Source organism: Molossus molossus, unplaced genomic scaffold (assembly GCF_014108415.1).
Source record: "Molossus molossus isolate mMolMol1 unplaced genomic scaffold, mMolMol1.p scaffold_m16_p_12, whole genome shotgun sequence".
Lineage (NCBI taxonomy): Eukaryota > Metazoa > Chordata > Mammalia > Chiroptera > Molossidae > Molossus > Molossus molossus.
In genome coordinates, this window is record NW_023425347.1 from 12,437,985 (window position 1) to 12,462,313 (window position 24,329).

Sequence of the window (24,329 nt, forward strand, 5' to 3'; positions counted from 1 at the left end):
CTGGCCCTGTCCACAGCCGCACACACTTGACCACAGTCGTGGAGGAAGTCCCCCTGGAAAGCTGCTCCTGCGCATGTCAGGCACTGAGAGGCAGAGAAGCTGGCTGGTGCTGGTGCTAGCCGGGTTCACTCAGGCCAGGTGGGACTGCTCAGTCATGAAGTCCCCCAGAGGAAAAGTTCTCTACTGTCCCTCTGTATTCTAGATTGGTAGACATAGTTCCAAGTTAATAATACATTAACTTGGCTCTGGCTGGTTTGGCTCAGTGGTTACAGCGTCGGCCTATGGACCAATGACTCGCAGGTTCGATTGGGGTCAAGGGCAGGTACCTCGGTTGCGGTTTGTCCCCTGCCCTGGTCAGGGTCATGTGGGAGGCAACCAGTCAATGTGTCCCTCTCATGTTGATGTTTCTCTCTCTCTCCCACTCTATCTGAAGATAAATAGAAAAATATCCTGAAGTGAGGATTTAAAAAATCTCTCTCTCCCTCTACCTACCTATCATCCATCTATCTATCTATCTATCTATCTATCTTATCTATCATCTATCTACCTATTATCTATCTATCTATCTACCTACCTACCTATCATCTATCTATCTATCTATCTATCTATCTATCTATCTATCTATCAATCTATCTATCTATCATTCTATCTATCTATCTATCTATCTATCTATCTATCTATCTATCTATCATTCTATCTATCTATCTATCATTCTATCTATCTATCTATCTATCTATCTATCTATCTATCTATCTATCTATATCTATATTAACTTGCTCCGACATATTATAAGGCACTGAAATCTGAATCACAAAAAAAAAGAAAAAAAAAAAAGAAATGAGGTCCTCACATATTGTACTAGTTTTCTGTTGCTGCTGTGACAAATGACCACAAACTTAGTGGCTTTAAACAACAGAAATTTAGTACCTTCCAGTTCTGTAGGTTAGAAGTCTGACGAGGTCTCACTTGGCTAAAGTTGAAGAGTCAGCAGGGCGGTGTTCCTCCCTGGAGGTGTTAGGGCAGACTGCCCAGCTTTTGCAGGCTTGTGACCCTACCCCCGTCTTCGAAGCCAGCAGTTGCATCTCTGCCACTCAGCGGTCGCATCTCCTTCTGACAGGGCTGGGAATGTGTGACTAGGCCAGGCCCTTCCTGGAGTCTAGGATAATCTAGCTCCACATCTCAAGGCCCTTGCTTTAAACACATTTGCAAAGAGCCTTTTGCTATAATTGCCTAGATTCCTTATTTTATTAAGGGATGCAAGTCCTTTCTCCATGTTCTGGAACCAGGGTGTGGACATCTCTGGGAGGCCACTGTTGTGCTTACCACACACCTCTCAGAGGACCCCCGAGGTCTCTGTCACTTGAGGTGCAAGCGGCTTGGCCAAACAATCAAGATATTTGACTCTGTCTTCCAGGTTTCCTAAGAAGTTCTTGCTTGCATTAACACTTTTTCCTTAAATGGGGTTTTCTTACACTCTGTTAGTGTCAACTTCCAAAAGTGTGTCAGAGTTGAAGTGACATTCACCTGACAGTGGATGGAACAGTCATCATTACGAACAGCTGTGCAGATTGGGATATCTGTAGGCTGACTGATTTCCCAATTCTTTACACTAAGGAATTGAGACTGAATATATATAATAAAATATAAATAAAAAACAAACAAACTAGAATGTACGGAACAGGCAAAGAACGACAAGCAGCTATGAAGACAGGCCTACAATGCCATGCACTTGGTACTCAATTTCCTGGTAGCGGATACAAGGTTTTTCATTATTCATGCAATGAAAACACACCTGTTTCTATAGAAAAGCTTTTCCTAGTAGGCCTGAAGTCTCAAAGGAAGTTCTCACCCAAGCAGCACTAAGTGAAACAACAATCTCTCTGTCGTGAATGTAGAAAGATGTTTCCTAGGATTGTTGAGGACATAACACCAAAGCACACCCAGGAAAGGCAATTCTGCGAGGGCTGAGGCAGCGGGTTCCCAGCAGCAGCTCTCTGAGAATACATACAAGCCAGGTTGTGACTCTTTATTAAGTAGTGAAATGAATTTATGACCAACACTATGAAATGAAATAGAACAAATAATAAAACCAGTGTTTCTCCTCTGTGGGGACATATATATATTTGATGAAGATGTAAAATGTATTTTTATTGTGGGTTACTACTAGAGGGACAAAAGGGACTGTACAGATAACCCTTCAGAGATACAAGAGTTCTTCAACAAGTTACAAGAGTTCTTCAACAAGCTCTTGCTGAGAGTTGGTCAGCAGACAAATTGATATTCTATCGTCTGACAAGGGCCTATCGTGCAAACATCATTCCTTGCATTGGCCTTAGAACGGGATATACAGAAGTCAAAATCAAGAAGGTAAGGAATAGGATCAGAGTATCAGAAGAATGCCCAGCATGCTTGAGAGAACAAGAAAACAATAAGATTGACATCTTCCTGCGGAAACTGAGGTTCCTCCTAGCTGGACCGCCCTCCCACCTGTATGACCTGAGTTCTAGAGAGCCCAAACTCTTCCTCAGAGGCCAGTCAGTGGCCCAGAAGCCCAGAAACTCAATTGTACTCAAGGTAGCACTGTGCCCAAATCCAGGACTGGGTGGGTATCTTTCATAGTTCAGAGGGAATATAAGACACTGGGTTGTGATTGTGATTTGGCTCAATTAGAACATTTTCCCTAGAGTTAGTAATTTTCTGCATTGAAAATATTTGTTTATTTCTTATTTTTATGACTTGACTATAGCAGATAAATATGAAAATAAAAAGAATGTACTACCATTTGAGTATTTTCTTTACAAGTTAACAAACATAACTTTAAAGGCTACTAAAGTAATAAATTAGGTAAATGTTTTATGTAATATATAGAGTGCTGTAGTGAAGCGTTATGTTTTGGGATAGTATTTCAGTTTTTAATTTTCAACTATTCTATAATAATGGCTAAATGTTATATTTTATAATAATAGTTAAAGAATATCTTATTTTTATAAAATGGTTTCTACTTTACTCAAGATACGATCTGGGAGGAACTTGAGGGATCATTACAATAAGCCCAACTTGAACCCTGCACATCATATGGTGACTGGACTCTTGTTCCCTCTAGACGGACCCCTGACTTTAGTGAACCTTATTAAGAGCTTCTAGGACTAGGAGACGTTTTGTACCAGACAGTTAAGCACCCCAAATGCTAGAGCCAGCCAGAAGGCAAAGGTGGGTCAAGGACCCTGTCTCAGGGGTGAGTGAAGCAGAACCAGAATTGTGAATAAGAACCACGGGCACGGGGTCAGAAGGACCACAGGGAAACTGTATCACACAGAGTCAGAGCAGCTTTGAGCCAGACCAAATCTTTTTGACCTAGAGTTCCTTAGAAAGCGAGGAGTGAGCCTTCCGGAGTACGTCTGCCTTTTAGAAACAAAGAACAAAAACAAATCCCTTTTTATTTTGGAAAAGTTAAAACATATAAAAATAGAGAGAATAGTGTGATGAACCTCCCATCATTTCAACAATTACCAACATTTTCCTGTTATTTTTTCATCTGTCTCAACCTCGGAGCCACCAACCCCCAACACACACTCACTCTGCCACCTTTTCATTTTTCTGGAGTGTTTTAAAGCAACCCGAGTCATCATATTAATTCACTCACAAATACTTTTCAATATGTATTGCTAACAGATAAGAGCTTTTAAAAACACAATGATATCACTGTTATATCTATTAAAATCAATTTTTTTTTGTTTTTTACAATTTTTTTTTCCTTCACTGTTTACCCTCTCTACGCCCTCTTCCACCTCTGCCCATCCCCTTCCATCCCCTGAAATCACCACACTGCTCAATCCCTCCACCTAACCCCCCCCAACATGTCCCCTCCCCAGAGCTGTCTGCCTGCTCTCTATTAATGAGTCCATCTCTATTTTGTTTGGTAGTTAAGTTTGTTTATTAAATTCCACATATGAGTTATATCATATGGTACTTGTCTTTCTCTGACTGGCTTATTACACTTAGCAAAATGTTCTCCAGGTTCATCCATGATGTTGCAAAGGGTACAATTTTCTTCCTTTTTACAGCAGAGTAGCATTCCATGGTGTAAATGTACCACATTACAGCTTTTTTACCCACTCAACTACTGATGAGAGCCATTCTGACAGGCGTGAGGTGATATCTCACTGTGGTTTTCATTTGCAGTTCTCTGATGATTAGTAACATTGAGCATCCTTTCATATGTCTATTGGCCATCTGTATGTCCTCTTTGGAGAGGCGTTTATTCAGGTCTTCTGCTCATTTCTTAATTGGACTGTTTATTTTTCTGCTGTTATGTTATTTAAGTTCTTTATCAATTTTAAGTATTAACACCTTATCAGATGTATTATTGGCAAATATGTTCTCCCATTCAGTAGCTTCTCTTTTCATTTTGTTGATGGTTCCCTTTGCAGTGCAAAAACTCGTTTGATTTACTCACATTTGTTTATTTTTTCTTTTGTTTCCCTTGCCTGAGGAGATATATAACAAATATATATTGCTATGAGAAATGTCTGAGGTTTTATTGCCTATGTTTTATTCTAGTATTTTTATGGTTTTGAGTCTAATATTTAAGTCTTTAATTCATTTTGAGTTTATTCTTGTGTGTGCTGCAAGAAGGCAGTCTTTTTTCATTTTTTTGCACATATCTGTCCAATTTTTTCAACACCATATATTGAATAAACTATATTTAGACCATTGCATGTTTTTGCCTCCTCTGTCAAATATTAATTGATTATAAAGGCATGAATTTACTTCTGGGTTCTCTATTCTGTTCCATTGATCTATGTGTCGGCTTTAATGCCAGCACTATACTGTTTTATTTTATATAGATATATTTTTTATCCTCACCTGAGTATATTTTTGCATTTATCTTCAGATAGAGCGGGAGGGAGGGAGAGAGAGAAACATCAATGTGAGAGACACACATCAATTGGCCGCCACCCACACGACTCCAACCGGGGCCGGGGACAAACTGCAAAGTATGCTCTCTTAGCAGGAACCAAACCCAGGACTCTCTGGTCCGTGGCCCAGTGCTCTAACCACTTAGCAAACCGACCAGGGCAACTTTTTTTTTTTTAATTCCTTTTTTACTGTTGAAAGTATTACAGATATCCCTCCTTTCCCCCCATTGACACCCTCCTCCCTCCCTCCTGCCTCCCACCGTCACTGCACTGTTGTCTGTGTCCATTGGTTATGCATATATGTGTACAAGTTCTTTGGTTTATCTCATCTCGTCCCCGCCCCCCATCCCCTACCTCTAAGGTTTGTCAGTCTGTTCCCTACTTCCATGACTCTGGATCTATTTTGTCTGTCAGCTTATTTTGTTCATTAGATTCCTCAAGTAAGTGAGATCATGTAATACTGTCTTTCTCGGACTGGCTTATTTCACTTAGCATAATTATCTCCAGGTCCTTCCACATTGTCTCAAAGGGTAAGAGATATTTTTCTTAGAGCTGCATAGTATTCCATTGTGTAAATGTACCACAGCTATTTTATCCACTCATCATGGACACCTGGGCTATTTCCAGATCTTATATATAATAGAGCTACTGCTATGAACATAGGGGTGCATGTTATTTCTGATTGGTGTTTCAGGCTTCTTAGGATATATTCTGAGAAGTGGGATCAATGGGTCAAATGGCAGTTCCATTTTAAATTCTTTAAGGAAACACTATACTGTGTTCCATAGTGGCTGCACCAGTCTGCATTCCCACCGGCAGTGTATAAGTACCCTTTTCTCCACACCCTCACCAGAACTTGTTTGATCATTTGTTGGTCACCATTCTGGCAGGTGTGAGGTAATACCTCAGTCATTTTAATTTGCATGTCTCTGATGATTAGTGACATTGAGCACACTTTCCTATGTCTCTTGGCCATTTGTATATCCTATTAGGAGAACTGTCTATTCAGGTCTTCCTCCCAATTATTAATTGGATTGTCTGTCTTTTTGTATTCAGTTGTATGAGTACTTTATATATTTTGGAAATTAACCTCTTATTCGATGTATCATTGGCAAATATGTTCTTCCATAGAGTGGGTTCCCTTTTCATTGTGATGCTGGTTCCTTTTGCTGTGCAGAAGATTTTTAGTTTAATATAGCCCCATTTATTAATTTGTTCCTTTGTTTCTCTTGCCTTGGGTGATGCATCAGTGAAAATTCTGCTATGTGTGATGGCTGAGATTCCATTGATATCTTGATAGGAATTTGTGTTGAATCTATAGACTGCTTTGAGTAGTACGGACATTTTAATGATGTTAATTCTTCCTACGCATGAACATTGTATATGCTTTCACTTATTTCTCTCATCCTCAATTTCTTTCTTCAGTGTCTTATAACTTTCCAAGTACAGAAATTTACTTCCTTGTTTAAATTTATTCCTAGGTATTTATTCTTCTTGAAGCAATTGTGAATGGGATTTTTCTTTAGATTCCCTTTCTGATAATAGATCATTATAAGTGTCTAAAAATGCAACTGATTTCTGGATATTTATTTTGTATACTGCTACTCTATTGAATTCATTTTTCAGTTCTAGTAGTTTGTTGGTGGAATCTTTATGGCTCTCTATATACAATATCATGTCATCTGTGAATCATGACAGTTTTACTTCTTTTTCAGTTTGGATGCCTTTTATTTCTTCTTCTTGTCTGATTGTTGTGGCTAGGACTTCTAATACTATGTTGAATTAGAATGGTGAAAACAAACATCCCTGTCTTGTTCCTGATCTTAAGAGGAGAGCTTGTAGTTTTTGCCATTGAGTATGATGTTGGCTGTGGGTTTGTCATACATGGCCTTTATTATGTTGAGGTATGTTCCCTCTATTCCCACTTTGCTTAGAGTTTTTATCATAAATGGGTGCTGGGTTTTATCAAATCTTTTTCTACATCTACTGATAAGACCACGTGGTTTACCCTTCAAATTTTTTATGTGGTGTATCCCCAGGTCTCTCTGGATCGCAGGCCGATGCTCTAACCGCTGAGCCAAACCGGCCAAGCTAATATTTCTTTATCCACTGTCAACTGGTAGCTAGGTCTAGCAGCTGGCTTTCAGACCCACCTGTTTGGAGACTACCTCAGAGATGCTGTGTGTGTCCTCCTGTATCACGTCAGGGGGCCCAGGTCTTCTTGTCTCACTTCTAGTGGGGTTGAGATTGATCAGCAGGCTCAGGTGTTTGTTAGTCTGATCCATTCATTAAATGCTCCCTATAAGTCTTAATGGTTGCTAAATTTAAAGGTTTTAGCAGCCATTATAATTGCCTAGATTCCTTATTTTATTCAGGGGTGCATACTATAATTTTATAAGTGTATCTTTGCTTTCGTTTTCAGTAGTTTACATTCTGTGATGAAGAACTGTCCCTCACCAATTATTTGTTTTTTTCTGAGATATTGTTTGTGCAAGAGAGACTGCAGCACATTTTTAAAGTGACACAGTTTGTCTGACACTCCAATGTGTCCTTTTTCTCATTCCAGCTTCCCAGTGCTGGGAAGATGAAGGTCCACTTTCGTCCTCTTTTACATCTGAAGCATAGAACTCTTAATGCATGACAGCGTGATCTCCTCTTATATACCTATGCTGAAATTTTACTAGTTTTCAAGGCCCAGATCCATCCCCTTCACAGAGTCTTCCACGATTCTCCACCTTGAACGTCGTCTATTCTTCCCCAAACTCCAGTCATTCCACACTTCCTCTCTTAGATGCTAGTCACTGTATATCTTTTTAAGAAACATTTCCTTTACTCTTTGTAAATAATTATTTAAGTATTTTATCTTCTTGCCTAGATTCCTTAGAAGCAGGGGCTTTGTTTGATTTAGCGCTCTATCTCCATAACGACTAGTGTTTCTTAACCTTTTGTGAGAAGTTAATAATTATTTAATGAAAAAAATCAATGAATTAGAAAAGAAGAAACCTTTAAGCCTTCACAGAAATGGACTTTTTTTCTTTTATTTATTATTAGTATTACTTTTTTAATCCTCACTCGAGGATATTTTTCTATTTACCTTCAGATAGAGTGGGAGGGAGGGAGAGAGAGAGGGAGAGAGAAAGAGAAAGAGGGAGGGACATATTGACTGGTTGCCTCCCGCACGACCCCGACCAGGGCTGGGGATGAACCACAACCGAGGTATGTGCCCTTGACCAGAATTGAACCTGCCACTCTTTGGTCTGCAGACCAATGATCTAACTGCTGAGCCAAACCAGCCAGGGCACTTTTTCTTCTTTTAAAGATGAATGGGGCTCTCTTGGTTACTCTTTTCCAAGATGACCAAGAAAAGAAAAAACAATGGTTGTGACAAAAGGGCCACGGCCATGTGCAGCCTATTAGCTGCACCAACTGTGCCCGATGCTGCCCAAGGACCAGGCCATTAAGAAGTTCCTCATTCGAAACAATGTAAAGGCCACAGACCTTGGGGACATTTCTGAAGCGAGTGTCTTCAAGGCCTATGTGCTTTCCAAGCTATATGTGAAACTACATTACTGTGTGAGTTGTGCCATTCACAGCAAGGTAGTCAGGAATCCTGCTGGAGCCTGGAAGGACTGAACACCCCCGCCCTGATTTAGACTTGTGGGCGCTGCCCCACGACCTCCATCAGAGCCCATGTAAGAGCTAAATCCCAAGGACTGAAGAAATATTCTCTGGAAGAAAACAAAACAGAAATTATACTTCAAAAAGAAAAAAAAAAGATAAATGGGTATGTTATAAATTTAGTATGTGTGGTTATTTTTAATAATTTAGAAATATGATAGACTTCTTTCACTAACTACTATTAAAAATAAATTATGTTGCCCTGCCAGTGTGGCTCAGTGGATTGAGCGTCATCCAAAGGACTGAGAGGTCCCACTTTGATTCCTAGTCAGGGCACATGCCGGGTTGTGGCCTCGAACCCCAGTAGGGGGCGTGCAGGAGGCAGCTGATTGATGTTTCTCTCTCACACTGATGTTTCTATCTCTCTCTCCTTTCCTCTCTCTCTAAATAAAAAGCAATAAAATAAATTATGTCAATTAACCACCTTTTCATTATAGTGGGATCCAACTGGATTGTAACTCTGTAACTAGCCTCCAATATCATATTTTCATTTTCTTCTAACATATTTTTCTTGTTTTATCTGCCTTTATTTTTTCCAGCTTTACTGAGGTATAATTGGCACATAACATATAAGTATAAGGTATACAATTTGTTGATTTGATATATATACTGCAAAATGATTACCACCATTCCATTAGCTAACATGTCCATTAAGTTATATAATGACCATTTCTTTTGGTGGTGATAGCTTTATTTTTAGATGCTATTTACAGTAAACTATGAGTGGTGTTTCTCTAAGCACCCTTAATCGTGGTTGTTGTAAACAGCTATTGCTATAAGAATGGTGGTAGCATATGCAACAATGTAAACATATTTCATTCACTATGAAAAATTGCACATATCTTTTGATTTCTACATTTTCAAAGAAATTATTTGGAATAGTCTTAACAAAAATCAGATGGGACATTATGTAAAATTTCAAAACCTAAACATGCAAATTTCAATTCTATACTTTGTGGGTGAATAATACTGCCATAATGCCAGTGTGTAACCATTTTAATGAACAAGTATTTTTGTAGGCTGATAATTTCTTAAACTTATTAATAAAATGGTATTATGTTTCAAAAATGATAGCAAAACAACAAAAACTTTTCTTACCAAGATAGTAAGCTCTTCATTTAGACTGTGGTACCTATCCAGTTTGACTCCCAACAGGGTAGGTGCATCTTTGACATTCTTGGCTTCATTTGAATCAAAGTCGGTAACCTGAGATTAAAAATTTGTGCTTACTTCCAATACTTTCACCCACCTTTGAGCATTTGAAAATAAATACTTTATTAGTGAAAAAATCAAAGAGATTTTCGGTGGCTAGGATAATAGAAGTAGGTATAGAACTTAAAGCTGGAAGGATTTTTAAAAATATACCAAAAGAATATAAACATGTGAAATTTCATTTTTGTATGTTAGACAGTACATAGTAAATGTTAAACTCACGTTAATAACCTGATCTTGAAATGCTTTTTCATTAGCAATTAACTCTCTAAAAGTTGCGATTCTGTCTTTATGTTTCTGTAGCTAAGAAAAAAAGTATTTTATATTTCAGAGAATGAGAGGAAATAAAACTACATTCTACAACATTTATAATAAAATCATTGCCTGGCCGATGTTGCTCAGTGGATTGAGCTTCGTCCTATGAACTGAGAAACCACCAGTTTGATTCCTGGTTGCGGGCTCGATCCCCAGTAGGGGGCGTGCAGGAGGCAGCCAATCGATGTTTCTCTCTCACATAAATGTTTTTTCTCTTTAAAATGAAAAATTAAAAAAAAAAAAAAAAAATCAAACCAATCCAATCTCTGGTCACCAAAAGATACACTGTTTTGTTTGTTTGTTTTGTTTTTACAGCTCTTATCCAGAAAAGAGTTCACACAGCAGGCCCGAGGCTGCTATCTCTAGAAAGGCCTGCTAGCCAGGCTGCCCCCTGACTGTATCTGGGAACTTGGATTGTGGGAGGGTTACCATCATTCCCAGATATGAATGGCTCATTGTGCCTAACAAAGAATGTGGTTTATGCTGAATACCTCTTTCCATCTGGGGGTCTGTAATTTTGCATTGTGCTACGCAGAAGGTACCAATGTGAAGAGCCCCCTGGGCACTAGGTCTCAAATGGGCTCCCCTGGTAGGCAACACTTGACACGTGTTGTCACAGCTCGCTGCTGGGGGACTGAAGCCCATTCTGTGAGACTCCACGGGAGAGGACTCTTGAAAGCTTGACTCTTGTTTCCTCTAGACTTTGCCCTATGTGCCTTTTCCCTTTGCTGATTTTGCTCTGTGTCCTCTCACTGCAATAATACATCACAGTGGTGAGTACACTATGACGAGGCCTTGAGTCCTAGTGAATCACTGAAACTAAAGATGGGCTTGGGATCTCCAGGGAGCTTATTCTAATATTCCATTGTTTTTACAGTTAGACTATTAAAATTCCTCTGTAAAGAAAAAAAAGCCAACTTTTTCTAGATGCAATTTATAATAATTTTATTTGTTCATTTGTTCCTTCAGTATAACAATACATCTTAATATCCACACTTCTCCAAATATCAGTGAAGTAAAATGTGCTGCACAGAATATTTTTTATCATGAACAATTTCCAGTATTTCTTAAAAGTAGAGAAAAAACTTTAACAAACCACCATGTAATTATCACCCAGCCTCAACTACTACTAGCTAATGGCCAATCTTGTGTCATTTATGTTCCCAACAACCTCCTTCTCTTTCTGCCCCCTTCACTGAATCAAATCACAGACATCATAATCTCATCTGCCAATATTTCAGGAATTACACAGAAATTTACCAAAAACAAATATCTGAAATTATACGTGTGTGTGTGTGTGTGTGTGTGTATTTTTTTTATCCTCATCCAAGGACATTTTTGCATTTATTTTCAGATAGAGCGGAAGGGACAGAGGGAGGAAGAGAGAGAGACATCAATGTGAGAGAGACACATCGACTGGCTGCCACCCACACAACCCCAACTGGGGCCAGGGACAAACTGCAACCGAGGTATGTGCCCTTAGCGGTAACTGAACCCAGGTCTCTCTGGTCTGCGGGCCAACACTCTAACTGCTGAGCCGAACTGGCCAGGGCTGAAATTATTTATTTTTTTTATCCTCACCCGAGGACATTTTTCCATTTTTTGTACAGATCGAGTGGGAGGGAGAGAGAGGAAGAGAGAGAGAGAGAGAAACATCAATGTGAAAGGGACACATCGAGTGGCTGCCACCCGCACGACCAACCAGGGCCGGGGACAAACTGCAACCAAGGTACACGCCCTTAGCAGGAACCGAACCCGGGTCTCTCCGGACCGCAGGCCGATGCTCTAACCGCTGAGCCAAACCGGCTAGGACTGAAATTATATTTTTTGTACCATCCTGCTCCAACCCTCAAGTGGTCTGGTTTAAGAAGTGGAGGCCAGTCATTTCTATGCCTGTTTGTTCCTTGATCCTTTTCTCTACAGGTTAGCTAGGACACATAGAGATCCCCCAGGGAACCTGCAACACATCTTCTATCCACCTCAGTTCAGAGAAGTAGTTTCCTGAAAATACAGGACTAAATTTGTTACAATGATCCAAGATCCCTTATTTGAATTTGTTTTTATTCCTTTAGCCAGATAAATTTGTCATCTTTGTATTCCTTTTAGATTAAAAACTACACAAGTTAACATCCTGTTACTATCTTCCCTATCTAACTCTCTTAATTTTATTTTCCAATCTCTGTAGTACTACATCAAAAAAAAAAATTGAAGAAATTTCAGGAACCTCTTCCTTTACTCTTGTCCCACATGAGAAATAAAATGATTTATTTTCAGTTTGCCCATATTTCAAGTGATAAACTTCGAAATCACTATAGAAATGTCAAAATACACTGTTTTTCAGGAATCAGTAATGCCATGTAAAAGTGAGAAAATAATATCAATATTTTGGCAGATGATAAGACTGTGTAATATAGACTTACATCATAAAACAAGTCAAATGTTGAACAATATATCTTCTTAGTGAGGGCCATAGTAAAGCTAATCTGGTCTGCAAAATCAATTCTTTAAAAAAAAATCCAAAATTTAGGTCTTTCTTTACATATTTATGTTACCTTTTATTTTGACTATTTTTTCACTAAAAATGGTACTATTTTTATTTTTATTAGTTTTTATTTTTTTAATCCTCACCCAAGGATATGTTTGTATTGAATTGAGAGAGAGACAGAGAGCGAGAGGCCAGGCATTGATGTGAGAAACATTGATCAGTTGCCTCTCTCATTTGCACAGACTGGGATCAGACCAGGAATTGAACTTGCAACCTTTTGGGTGTAGGGGACAACTGAGTCAAACAGCCAGGGCTATTTTTATTATTTAAAAAATGTTTTAAAATTTATTGATTTGAGAAAGAGAGAGGAGGGAGAGGGAGAGAGATATTTGTTGTTCCACTTGTTTACGCACTCATTGGTTGATTCATGTAAATACCCTTACTGAGGATCGAACCTGCAACCTTGATGTATTGGGACGATGCTCTAACCAACTGAGCTACCCAGCCTGGGTGGTACAATTTTTAGAACGAAGAATACATACAGTACCTCTTCATCTAAATTTTTCTTTTTAAGATGAAAGCTCTTCAATTTTTGTAGCATTGTATCGCTAACTTTCTCACTCTCTTTGACATGTTCAGCATCGGGATTGCTGATGTCCTAAAGACAACAGTTTGAGAAGCTTGATTAAAATTTTTTCAGTAAAGCTAAAAGAAGGAAGGAAAAAACACAAATGAAACAAATTTCCCTCCCAAAATAAGTGACCATACCAAAGGAGGTAAAATAATATTGACCTCAATTCTTCAATTACTCATCATAAGATATTCAATAAAGGGTTAGTATGAAAAGAATTCATATAAATTTACACTTGTATATAAATTGTTACTGGGACAGATTTATATAATCATTGGGAGATTAATACTCATTTATAAAACTATTCATGTTCATGCATTCATACATATAGCCCCATCTTAACCTAGTGAGTTTTCAAATCCAAATTTTAGACAAAATATTATAACTGAAACCAAAATAATCAGACATCCTCAACAATACTGAAACTCTAAATATTTCCAGGGTACCCAGAATTCTGTACCAAAATAACCCAAGGGTCTAAAGTGCACGCACTGGAGACTGCCTGGGAGATTTCTGCCAGAGTTCTGTCACTTTATCGTATGTGAGACTTTGGACAAGAAGTTTAACTATTCTAAGACTTGTTTGTTTTTCCATATTTGAAAAAAAAAAAAAAAAAGCAGCCTGATAATATAAAGAATGGTGTAAGAGATAATCCATGAAAAGCAGAAACAGTAAACTTAAACGGCTTTAAGGACAGGTTGAGAAGTCAGCTAACATTTGTTGAGTGCCTTTTAGGAACTTAACCTGTATTAGGTACAGGACATAAAACATACCTAGTTTCTAATCTTGAAGGCTTATGTTGTGGGGTGGGTGGGAGACACAGAATAAGCAAATATAGTTGGGTTTTTTTTTTTTTGGCATGGAATGAGATCGACTAAGAATATCTATACTTCATTATTGAGAGATCTGGTAGAGAAGCATCAGCCAGCAAATAAGATCAAGAAATAACAGTAGCTACCAGTGAGATGGAAGAAAACCAAGCAAATACAGTGAGTAAGCAAATGTCTGAAGGGCAAGGTGGAGTGAAAAGGTCTGTAGCCAAGAAGAGTTTGTGCCACAATCAGATTCTAATATTTAAAAACAAAACTTTAGGTAGATGCAGTCTGTGGGCCACCACTTCGTGATCTCTGCATAAAACGCTTAGCTCAGTGTCTAGCATTTAATAAATTTTAGTGTTCAACAAATTTTAGCTAAAACAAAACAGAAATAAGGCTGGATTTAGGAACATCACAAACCTATGCCACCAAACTTTGGCTCAGATGAATGCACTTAAGATTAAAAAAAAAAAAGTACAATAATAGAAGGAAAATGGAAGAGAGAGAGAGCTGGGTAATTTGAGAAACTTTAAACTGTCATGTCCTTTAATATGTTCTCTTATTAAATGTAGTGCTTGTAAGCTCCCAGGGCAGCAACAAGTATCATTTCCCTATTTACGATGAGGAAACTAAGACTGAGAAAGGTAAAGTTACTTGGCCAAGTCACACAGCCAGGAAGTGGTGAAGCCAGAATTCAAACTTACCTGACATTAACTTCATTTTTCATTCTACTAATGTACACAGCTCCATACTGCCCTCCCCTGCCCCAAAGCTATATTTTTAGTTGGCCAAACAGCTCATTAATGTGAACAATCACATCCCTGGGAGCAGACTGACCCAGAGTGTAAGATTACTGCTCTGAAAGACTTTTCCTGAAACATGGGAAGTACTAATGTTACCATTCGATAGACTTGTGGGAATCAGATACCGAAGAAAGGTAAACAGAAAGAAGTAGTGGGAGGAAGGAAAGGCTGATTGGTTGGTTTATGGGTCTCTATTTTGTCTTCCATTATTTTCTTTCATAACTTAGTTCTGTCATCTCACATTGCCTCTTTCAGTTTAAGTCTAACGTTGCTACTTCTTCCCCCTCCCAATAAAAAAAATTTTTTTTAATTGTATTACCTGGCATGTGAGAAGTCTTGCCAACTGAGCCAGAAGATAGTGAATTTTGAAGGCCTGCTGAGAAGTCCTTTTCACATCTAGGGGATTCAGGCTTTCTTCTTCACAAGGTGAGCAATTCAGGAACAAATCAGAATGTATCATCTTTGCATCCTGCGTGTACACAATTCATATTTGTCACAATAAAGACAAAGAATTTGGATTACTTTCAAAGTAAAATGCTGAATAAAATACCACTTCTAAAAACTCTGAATGTTGGTTCTCAAACTTTTTGATTCTCAGGATCCCTTTATACTCTTAAAAAGTATTAAGGACTTCACAAACATTTGGTTATGTAAGTTATATCCATTAATATTTATTGTATTAGAAATTAAAAGTGAGAACATTTAAAAATATTTGTTTACTTTTAAATAACAAATCTATTGTGTCAATATAAATAACAATTTTTAAAAAATGACCACATTTCCAAAACAAAAAAAAATTAGTGAAAAGAGTGAGTCTGTTGCATTTCTTATGAATATTTTAAATTCTGGCTTAATGGAAGACAGATGGATTCTCATATTTGCTCCCCATGTGCCAGCCATGGAAACAATTGCATCACATCAGTTCGTTTCTGGAGAACTCCACTGTATCCTTGTGAAAGAATGAGAGTGAAAAAGGCAGTAATGTCTTCATAATGACTATGAAAATATTTGTGACCTCACAGACACACCCAGACCACACTTTAAGAAAACAGACCTAGAGTTAATAAAAAGCAAAACTAAGAGCAGAATAAGACTGATTTGGGGATGTTGAAGAAATTGATCAGTCAAGATAAAACAAAAAATTTTACTGTTTTTTAAAAGAAAGCTTAAGAAAGAAACATCTACTGTGATAAACTTCTGTATAGTTACTCTAATTCATTCAGTATACCAATTTAAAATTTGTCATGATTTAGTTAGCAGCTAAACTTAAGGTCATCGTTGCTTAGGTTACTGGTTCTCAAAGTGTGATCCATGGACCAGCAGCATCAGCGAGGCCTAGGATCTTGTTACAAATGCACATTCTCAGGCCCCACCACACACCTACTGAATCAGAAACTCTGGGGTGGGCCCAACAATCTGCATTTTCACCTGATGTTGATGAAAGCTAAAGTTTGAGAACCAGTGGCTTAGATAATCCTTCCTTCTTTCTGGAGAAAAGATTACAGAGAAAAAATTTTTTAAACAGAGAAAATGTTTTCCTAAGAATCATTAAAAATAGTAGAATCAGCCCTGGTCGGTTTGGCTCAGTGGTTAGAGCGTTGGCCTGCGGACCAGAGAGTCCTGGGTTTGGTTCCTGCTAAGGGCATGTACCTCGGTTGCAGTTTGTCCCCACCCGTTGGGGTCGTGTGGGTGTGTGTCTCTCTCACATTGGTGTTTCTCTCTCTCTCTTCCCCACTCTCTCCTTCCCACTCTACCTGAAGATAAATGCAAAAATGTCCTCAGGATTAAAAAAATAAATAAACAATACACATGTGTACTGACTACAGATTCATGAAAGAGTCCACTCAGGTCATCTTCAAGGCAACATATCAGCTCAGTTCAAGTTATAACAAAAATAAAAATAAACATATACATTTTTTCTTGTTTAGATTAGTCTTCTTTCTTTTTTTTTATCCTCACCCGAGGACGTTTTTCCATTTTTTTTGTTCAGATACAGTGGGAGGGCAAGAGAAGAAGAGAGAGAGAGAAACATCGACGTGAAAGGGACACATCGAGTAGCGGCTGCCACCCACACAACCAACCAGGGCCAAGGACAAAATGAAACCAAGGTATATGCCTTTAGCGGGAACCGAACCCAGGTCTCTCTGGGCCACAGGCCGATGCTCCAAGCGCTGAGCCAAACCGGCCAGAGCAGATTAGCCTTCTTTCTAAGTAGTCAGATTTAATAAGATTTGTACTATAAATATTTTAAGGCAGGCCTATAAAACTGAAATAGACATGCCCTACCTTGTGGAATTATCACTTCCAGGTCATGCTTCCAGGTTCGTGACTGTCAAAAAACCCATTTTAATTGCACCGTATACCAAATTATAGCCCCTCCAAAAATATTGATATGAGGCTCCCATGCTGTTTTAACTGATGTTAACTGGACTTACTGTGGTGATCATTTTGTAATGTACACAATATTGAATCATTATGTTGTACACCTGAAACTAATATAATGTTCTGTATCGACTGTATCTCACTAAAAATGTTTATACTTTTACAAAATTAATGTGATATAATATAGGTTTATTTTACCATGTAAAACAAATATGCAGCCCTGGCCAGTTTGGCTCAGCGGTTAGAGCGTCCACCTGCGGTCTGGAGAGACCCGGGTTCAGTTCCCGCTAAGGGCATGTACCTCGGTTGCAGTTTGTCCCCGGCCCTGGTTGGTCATGCGGGTGGCAGCCACTCGATGTGTCCCTTTCACATCGATGTTTCCCTCTCTCTCTCTTCCTCTCTCTCCCTCCCACTCTGTCTGTACAAAAAATGGAAAAATGTCCTCGAATGAGGATTAAAATAAATAAATAAATAAATAAATAAATAAATAAATAAATAAATAAATAAAATAAAAAAATAAAACAAATATGCAATTATATTATTTACTTTTATTGTTGAATAGGCAGACATGGTATGAAAAGACTGAGATCCCCACATAGAAAAATCCTTTCTCAAAGGATGCTTCAGTTGACTGGTCAGAGGTATCCACAAAAATTACCATGGTAATTTTCATCTTTACCAAAATAATTACAAGAGGCCAGAAATGGCTGTTCTTTAATGTGACTACCCAACAACCAAAGAAACTTCTCCAAACCTGTAGTGCATTTTCCATTCTATCTCTCTTTTTTGGTTAATAATTCTTTCTGCAAAAAAAAATCTGTGTAAGTGTCATGCCTAAATATGCATCGCCAGGCTATTAGAAACTCCTGAAATTCTGCATTAGAAATTTTGAATGTGACAGTACCTTTGTGACATCTGACTTCATTACTTCCTCTAAGTGCTCCTTTAACTGAGCTAGCTCAAATTTAGGGACATAATTTTGCTCCTCACTCCTTGCAACCTGCTGCTGACGTTTCGTATTTTTGTTTTTTACTTCGTTGATCTGCTGCTGAAGTTTTGTATTCTTAGCCCTTTCACTTTCAGATACAAACTGCACATTTTTAAATTGAGCTACCAATTTCTCAAGTCTACATTTCAGTTTCTGTCTTTCTTCCAGGTTTTCCTTTTCACGTTTCTGAAATTCTTCCTGTAAAGACAGAAACTCTTGTTCTCGGGTCTCTTTTTCCCTTTTCAGTAAGTCCAAAGCAGAAGTGGTGGTGTTTTCCAAGTCTCCTTTGAGTTGCTGCAGCCTCTCTACCTCTTCTTCTTTCTTGCTTAAGGCTTTGCCCATCTCTATGTTCTGACAAACAGTTTTGTTTTTTTCTTGCATTTCAGTCATGTACCTTTCCTGTAGACAAACATAATTTCCCTTGATCCTCTTCAGCTCTACCTGTAAGGTTTCCTTTTCGTTCCTAGATTCCTGAAGATGTTTTTGGGTGTTAGTTAAAATGTCATGCAAATTCTGCAATGTCTTGTCGGTTTCATTCTTCTCTAGCATTACTCTGTATTTGTCTTCAATTAATGCTTCGATATTTCCCTTTAGCTTATCTATGATATCAACAAACACTTGCTGCTTGTTAGTCTTCACCTGTAGTTCTTCAACCTTCTTCTTTAAATACATGTTAGTACACTGCAGATTTTGGATCAGAATTTGCTGCTTTTTGTTAGTATGTTTTAATTTCTGTAAGATTTCATTTAAAGCCATATCCTCTTCCAGAGGTTGTAAGTTTCCCAAGTTTTGCTCTATGTCAGGTGCCTTGCAGTCCTCCCAAGATGTTGCACCACTCCAAGAAATGCCTGCAGGAGAATGAGTTGACACAATATCTGGACTCTCCATGTCCTCCACTGCGACTTCCTCTTGGTGATTGACTGACATCTCAGGAATCTCCCCAGAATTCTGTGTCGCTTTTGAAGAAACTGAAACCTGTAAATTATAGTAAATAAGTGTGAAAGAGTAGGATTACCTTGAACTTTGAAGTCTGAGGGGACCTTGAATTGCAGATTCTTAGTTTGTTTTCCTTAGCTATAAAATAACAGCTGTAATATCTACTTCCAATGACACCTACTTAATAAAAATAGATAAGTATTCATTTCTAAATGTATGTATAGTACCTAAATATGTATCACATTTACTTTTACAAAAGAAAAATTAAACTTTGATACTCTCACCATTTTCTTTTATGCAAACTTTTCTGGACACATATGACACACTTTCTTTGACTTCACATGACTTAAAACAAATTTATCAATTACCCTACAGTCTGTGAGGCCTCCTTTAAATACTTTTTTATTCCTCATTAAACTATTACTTTATTGTGCAATGACTCTTGTGAACATCAGAATGCCAGATAAACGTCTTGTGATTGATTTCTGCCCACAGGTTTTGGGGGGTTCAAGAAAGGACAGTAAGTTGTATGCCATAAAAACCCAGGAAAAGATATCTGAAGTGGACTGCATAACTTTCTAGAATTTAGATATTGGACCTCTGTATTTCTCTTTTTATTGATTTTTAGAGAGAGAGGAAGGGAGAGGGAGAAAGAGAAACATCAATGTGAGAGCCATAAATTGATTGGCTGCCTCCTGGGGATCAAGCTTGAAAACTTTTGGTGCCCTGGACAACCCCCAACCAACCAAGCCACACCAGCCAGGGCAGACTCTGTATTTTTTTTTTTTTGTTAATCCTCACCCGAGGTTTTTTTCCATTGGTTTTTAGATAAAGTAGAAGGGAGGGTGGGTAGGGGGGGAGACAGAGAAAGAGAGAAACATCAATGTGTGAGACACATCGATTAGTTGCCTCCCACACAACCTCCACTAGGGCCGGGGATTGAACCTGCAACCCAGGTATGTTCCTTTGACCGGGAATCGAACCTGAGACCCTTTGGTCCTTGGGCCGACACTCTGCCACTGAGCAAAACTGCCAGGGCCAGACCTCTGTATTTTAATGTTTCGTCATTGTTCTGGGATAAAGACAACTATTCTTACTGAAGCCTACAAAAAGTCCTAATATCTGATCTTGATATGTGACCCAGGCTATCTCTCCATCCTCATCTACTTCATCCCTCTTACTCCCTCCAACCCAGCAACCCTGGACTTCCTTCAGGATCTAATAGGAACCGTGATCCCTGCAGCCACAGGTTTTTTCCACATTACTTCTGCATGAAATGCTCTCCCACCCCTGGTTACTAAATTAACTCCTACTCATCTTTCAGAGCTCAGTTCAATTCCCACTATACCAGCGACGCCTTCTCCAAACTCCCTGACCAGGGCAGTGAGACACCCATCTTACTTTTATTTGCACACTAACCATTGCTGAAGTATACATGCAATTTTACATATTATGTTATATAGATTTTACAGTTGTAAATGTTTACTTACATTTACTTTATATGTAACTTTTATTCATGATGCTTACCATAGTTGAAAACTTAATTTATTTGTGTGATTTTATTAATGTCTACCTCCTCTACTAGGATGTTATTTTCATGATAACAAAATCCACATCTTTTTTTTTGTGTGTGTAACCATTATAAAACCAACACACAACACAGGGCCTAGCCCATATTAGATCCTGAAAGAATTTATTGACTAAATGAATAAATGACTAAATGCAATGGAAATAGGAAGGAATAATCTTGGGAAGTCCTAATTAAACAGATTTCTAAAATGTTATTTTCCAGAAACAAACATAGGGAAACAGAGTACTCCTTTAAATGCTGCTTTCGAATAAATGAACAAAAAAACTGGCTATACTTGCACATTGAACATAAGAGTCATAGTTTTTCTCATCAAACTCACAATGAAAAGATATTGTTTATGCTATTCTTTTATTATTTCTACTTGCCCACACAAATTCTTAAATTTTATTTTGTTGTTCAGAGAACATAGAATTTATACTGTTAGCATCTTCAGTGCTCTTAGGACACTACATGCATGCTCAGGGTTAGTAAATCAAGAGAGAAATTAATGTTTTCACTTTGGTAACAAAATAATTTTTGCTTGTCAACAGACATCTCACATGATAGAAAAATCTTAAACTTTCCTTGTCAAATGCTTTAATACCTCTGTACTACTTGCTCTTTCCAACCTTTTTCTTAATGTAAACTGAGTTCCAGCCAATTTAATTCATCAAATGTAAAAGCTTCTTATAGTCAAAGCACCCTGTAGATGCTAAGGTGTATATAAGAAGTATGACAGAGCCCTGATCCTCAAAGAAATTATCACTGGCAGAGCTAATTTCCAAGTATGGACTTAATTTTATTAGAAAAATCTGTCTCTGTCCGGCTGGCATGGCTCACTGGTTGAGCATCGACCCATGTACCAAGAGGTCACTGGTTCGATTCCTGGTCAGGGCACATGCCCAGGTTATGGGCCAAATTCCCAGTGGGAGGCATGCAGAAGGTGGCCAATCGATGTTCTCTCTCATTGATGTTTCTCTCTCTCCCTCTCCCTTCCTCTCTCTCTAAAATCAATAAAGAAAAAATATTAAAAGAAAAAAAGAAAAAAATCTGTTTCTAAATTGATAAGGATCTAGAAAGGTATTTTCCCCTTGTGCTGATTAAATAAGTTATCACTACTTGGAAAAGTCTCAGATTATATACTTAAAAAAACAACAACCCAACAAATCCCTCAATATTCTACAGGATACTTAAAAAACAAACAAGATCTGGCTGGTTTGGCTCAGCGGTTAGAGCATCGGCCTGCGGTCCAGAGAGACCCGGGTTTGTTTCCCGCTAAGGGCACATACCTTGGTTGCAGTTTGTCCCCGGCCCTGGTTGGTCGTGCGGGTGGCAGCCACTCAATGTGTCCCTTTCACATCGATGTTTCTCTCTCTCTTCCTCTCTCTCCCTCCCATTCTATCTAAACAAAAAATGGAAAAATGTCCTCGGGTGAGGAAAACAAACAAACAAAAAACCAACACATCCCTCAATATTCTACAGGATACTTAAAAAAACAAACAAACAAAACCAACACATCCCTCAATATTCTACAGGATACTTAAAAAAACAAACAAAACCAACACATCCCTCAATATTCTACAGGCTGTACTGACCATAAAAAATCTTACCTCTTTTGTTTTATAATCAGCTCTCAGATCATACAGGTTAAAGCTATTCTCTTTATAAAATGGGTTTTCAATATTGCTGTGTACATATTCATTACACAAAAAGTTTTCAGGTTGACTAGAGTTGAGGGTAGATTCCTCGGCAGTATCTTTAGGCGGGGACATTTCCGTGAATTTCAGTGTCTCTATATTGCAGTGGATTACAGGCGGGCTTCTAGGTCGCCTGACACATTCATGAGCAAGTTGGTCTTCATTTGTGGAAGTGTTAGTTCCCACTGAATTTTCTTCCCTCAATGAATCTTCCTTTATATTGTTGTCTTTTGCATAATTATATACATGATTTTGCAATTCTGGCTTCTCTGTGTAAGGTAAGCCACCTGTCAGATTTTGAAATGTTATCATTTCATCATTAAATGCTTTTGTCTGGTGGTATTTGGAAATGGGTTCACATTGTCTGAAGGAAGAAATTCTGGTGTCAGTTGGCTGAGTTAGTACATCCTGTGAGTAATTTCCATTGTTGACATCTCATTAGAAAGAGATAGAAGAAAATAAGAATTAGCTGACCATAAATTTATGTTAACAGTTATATTAACATTTATGAAATACACTTTCGAACGTTTTTAAGAATTACATATATTTCAACCTTTTGCACTGAGTGGATTTTTGTTGTTAATCCTCACCCAAGGATAATTTTTCCATTAATTTTTAGAGAGAGTGGAAGTGGGGAGGAGGGGGGGAGGAGGGAGAGAGAGAGAGATGATGTGAGAGAGACATATCCATCAGTTGCCTCCATCATGTGCCCAGACTGCTGAGGATCTTGACTGGGAATGGAAACCACAACCCTTTGGTGCATGGGCTGATGTTCTAACCGCTGAGCCACACCGGCCAGAGCATACTGAATGGACTTTAGCATGGCTTTGTGCTAGCAAACAAAACAAAACAACTTTTTACATGGGGAAAAACGTTCTCAAATGACTGCTACGAAAAGCTTGTTCTATATTATTCTGGTCAAATGCCATTACAACAAAGTCCAAGATACCTTTGAGATTCTTTTGTTGTACTGTTAATTTTAAAATGTTTTAATTATAAAATGTTTCAAAAGAATACAAAAGTGCAGTGAACAGTATATAGCAAATAAACATACACTTGTTTAACCTCATAAAAAATCCCATGAAGTTAGTACTGATATTATCCTTGTTTTATAGATAACGAAACAAACATAAGAGATGTTAACACTTGCTTAAGATCACAGAGCTGGTAAGATTCTAGAATACTACTTCTATACAATATGCTATACAAAGATTTAAGACATTTTTAAAAATCAGAAGCAAATAAGGCAAAACAGAGTGTTACAAAATTAATGATCCTTCCCTTCTATCTATCTTTCTCCCTCCCCAGAGGGATGGAGATATATATATCTCCATATAAAACAGTATGTAACTTAAAATTTTTCTTTTCATACTTAGCCATGTAAATACATGCAGATCTAGTTCATTCTTTTTTATTTTTTTATCCTCACCCAAGGATATTTTTCCATTTTTTGTACAGATAGAATGGGAGGGAGAGACAGGAAGGGAGAGAGAGAGAGAAACATCGACGTGAAGGGACACATCGAGTGGCTGCCACCCGCATGACCAACCAGGGCCGGGGACAAACCGCAACCGAAGTACGTGCCCTTAGTGGGAACCAAACCCAGGTCTCTCCGGACCGCAGGCCGACGCTCTAAACGCCGAGCCAAACTGGCCAGGGCAGATCTATTTCATTCTACAGAAGAATTACACTTTATTTTTTTTGTTGGGCATATGTTTTTAATTTTGCTATTAAAAACAATACTATAGCCCTGGCTGGTTTGGCTCAGCAGTTGGAGCATTGGCCTGCAGACCAGAGAGTCCTGGGTTCGGTTCTCACTAGGGGCACTTACCAAAAAAATAAAATAAAATAAAAATAAAAACAACACTACAGTGAAAATCGTAATACACATTTAAAAA

General features: G+C 38.2%; 1 protein-coding gene and 1 pseudogene across 1 annotated transcript in view; one reads left to right on the forward strand and one right to left on the reverse strand.

The window, feature by feature from the left end:
• Positions 1-24,329, reverse strand: part of CAGE1 (cancer antigen 1) — a 39,348-nt gene that overhangs the window by 10,125 nt on the left and 4,894 nt on the right. The window contains exons 4-9 of the mRNA XM_036257038.1: positions 22,345-22,865; positions 18,145-19,203; positions 15,178-15,327; positions 13,157-13,267; positions 10,032-10,112; positions 9,696-9,803 (exon numbers count right to left, since the gene is read on the reverse strand). Coding sequence (XP_036112931.1) covers positions 9,696-9,803; positions 10,032-10,112; positions 13,157-13,267; positions 15,178-15,327; positions 18,145-19,203; positions 22,345-22,865 — 2,030 coding nt within the window. The remainder of the gene's footprint in view (positions 1-9,695; positions 9,804-10,031; positions 10,113-13,156; positions 13,268-15,177; positions 15,328-18,144; positions 19,204-22,344; positions 22,866-24,329) is intronic.
• LOC118626969 lies at positions 8,273-8,615 on the forward strand (annotated as a pseudogene).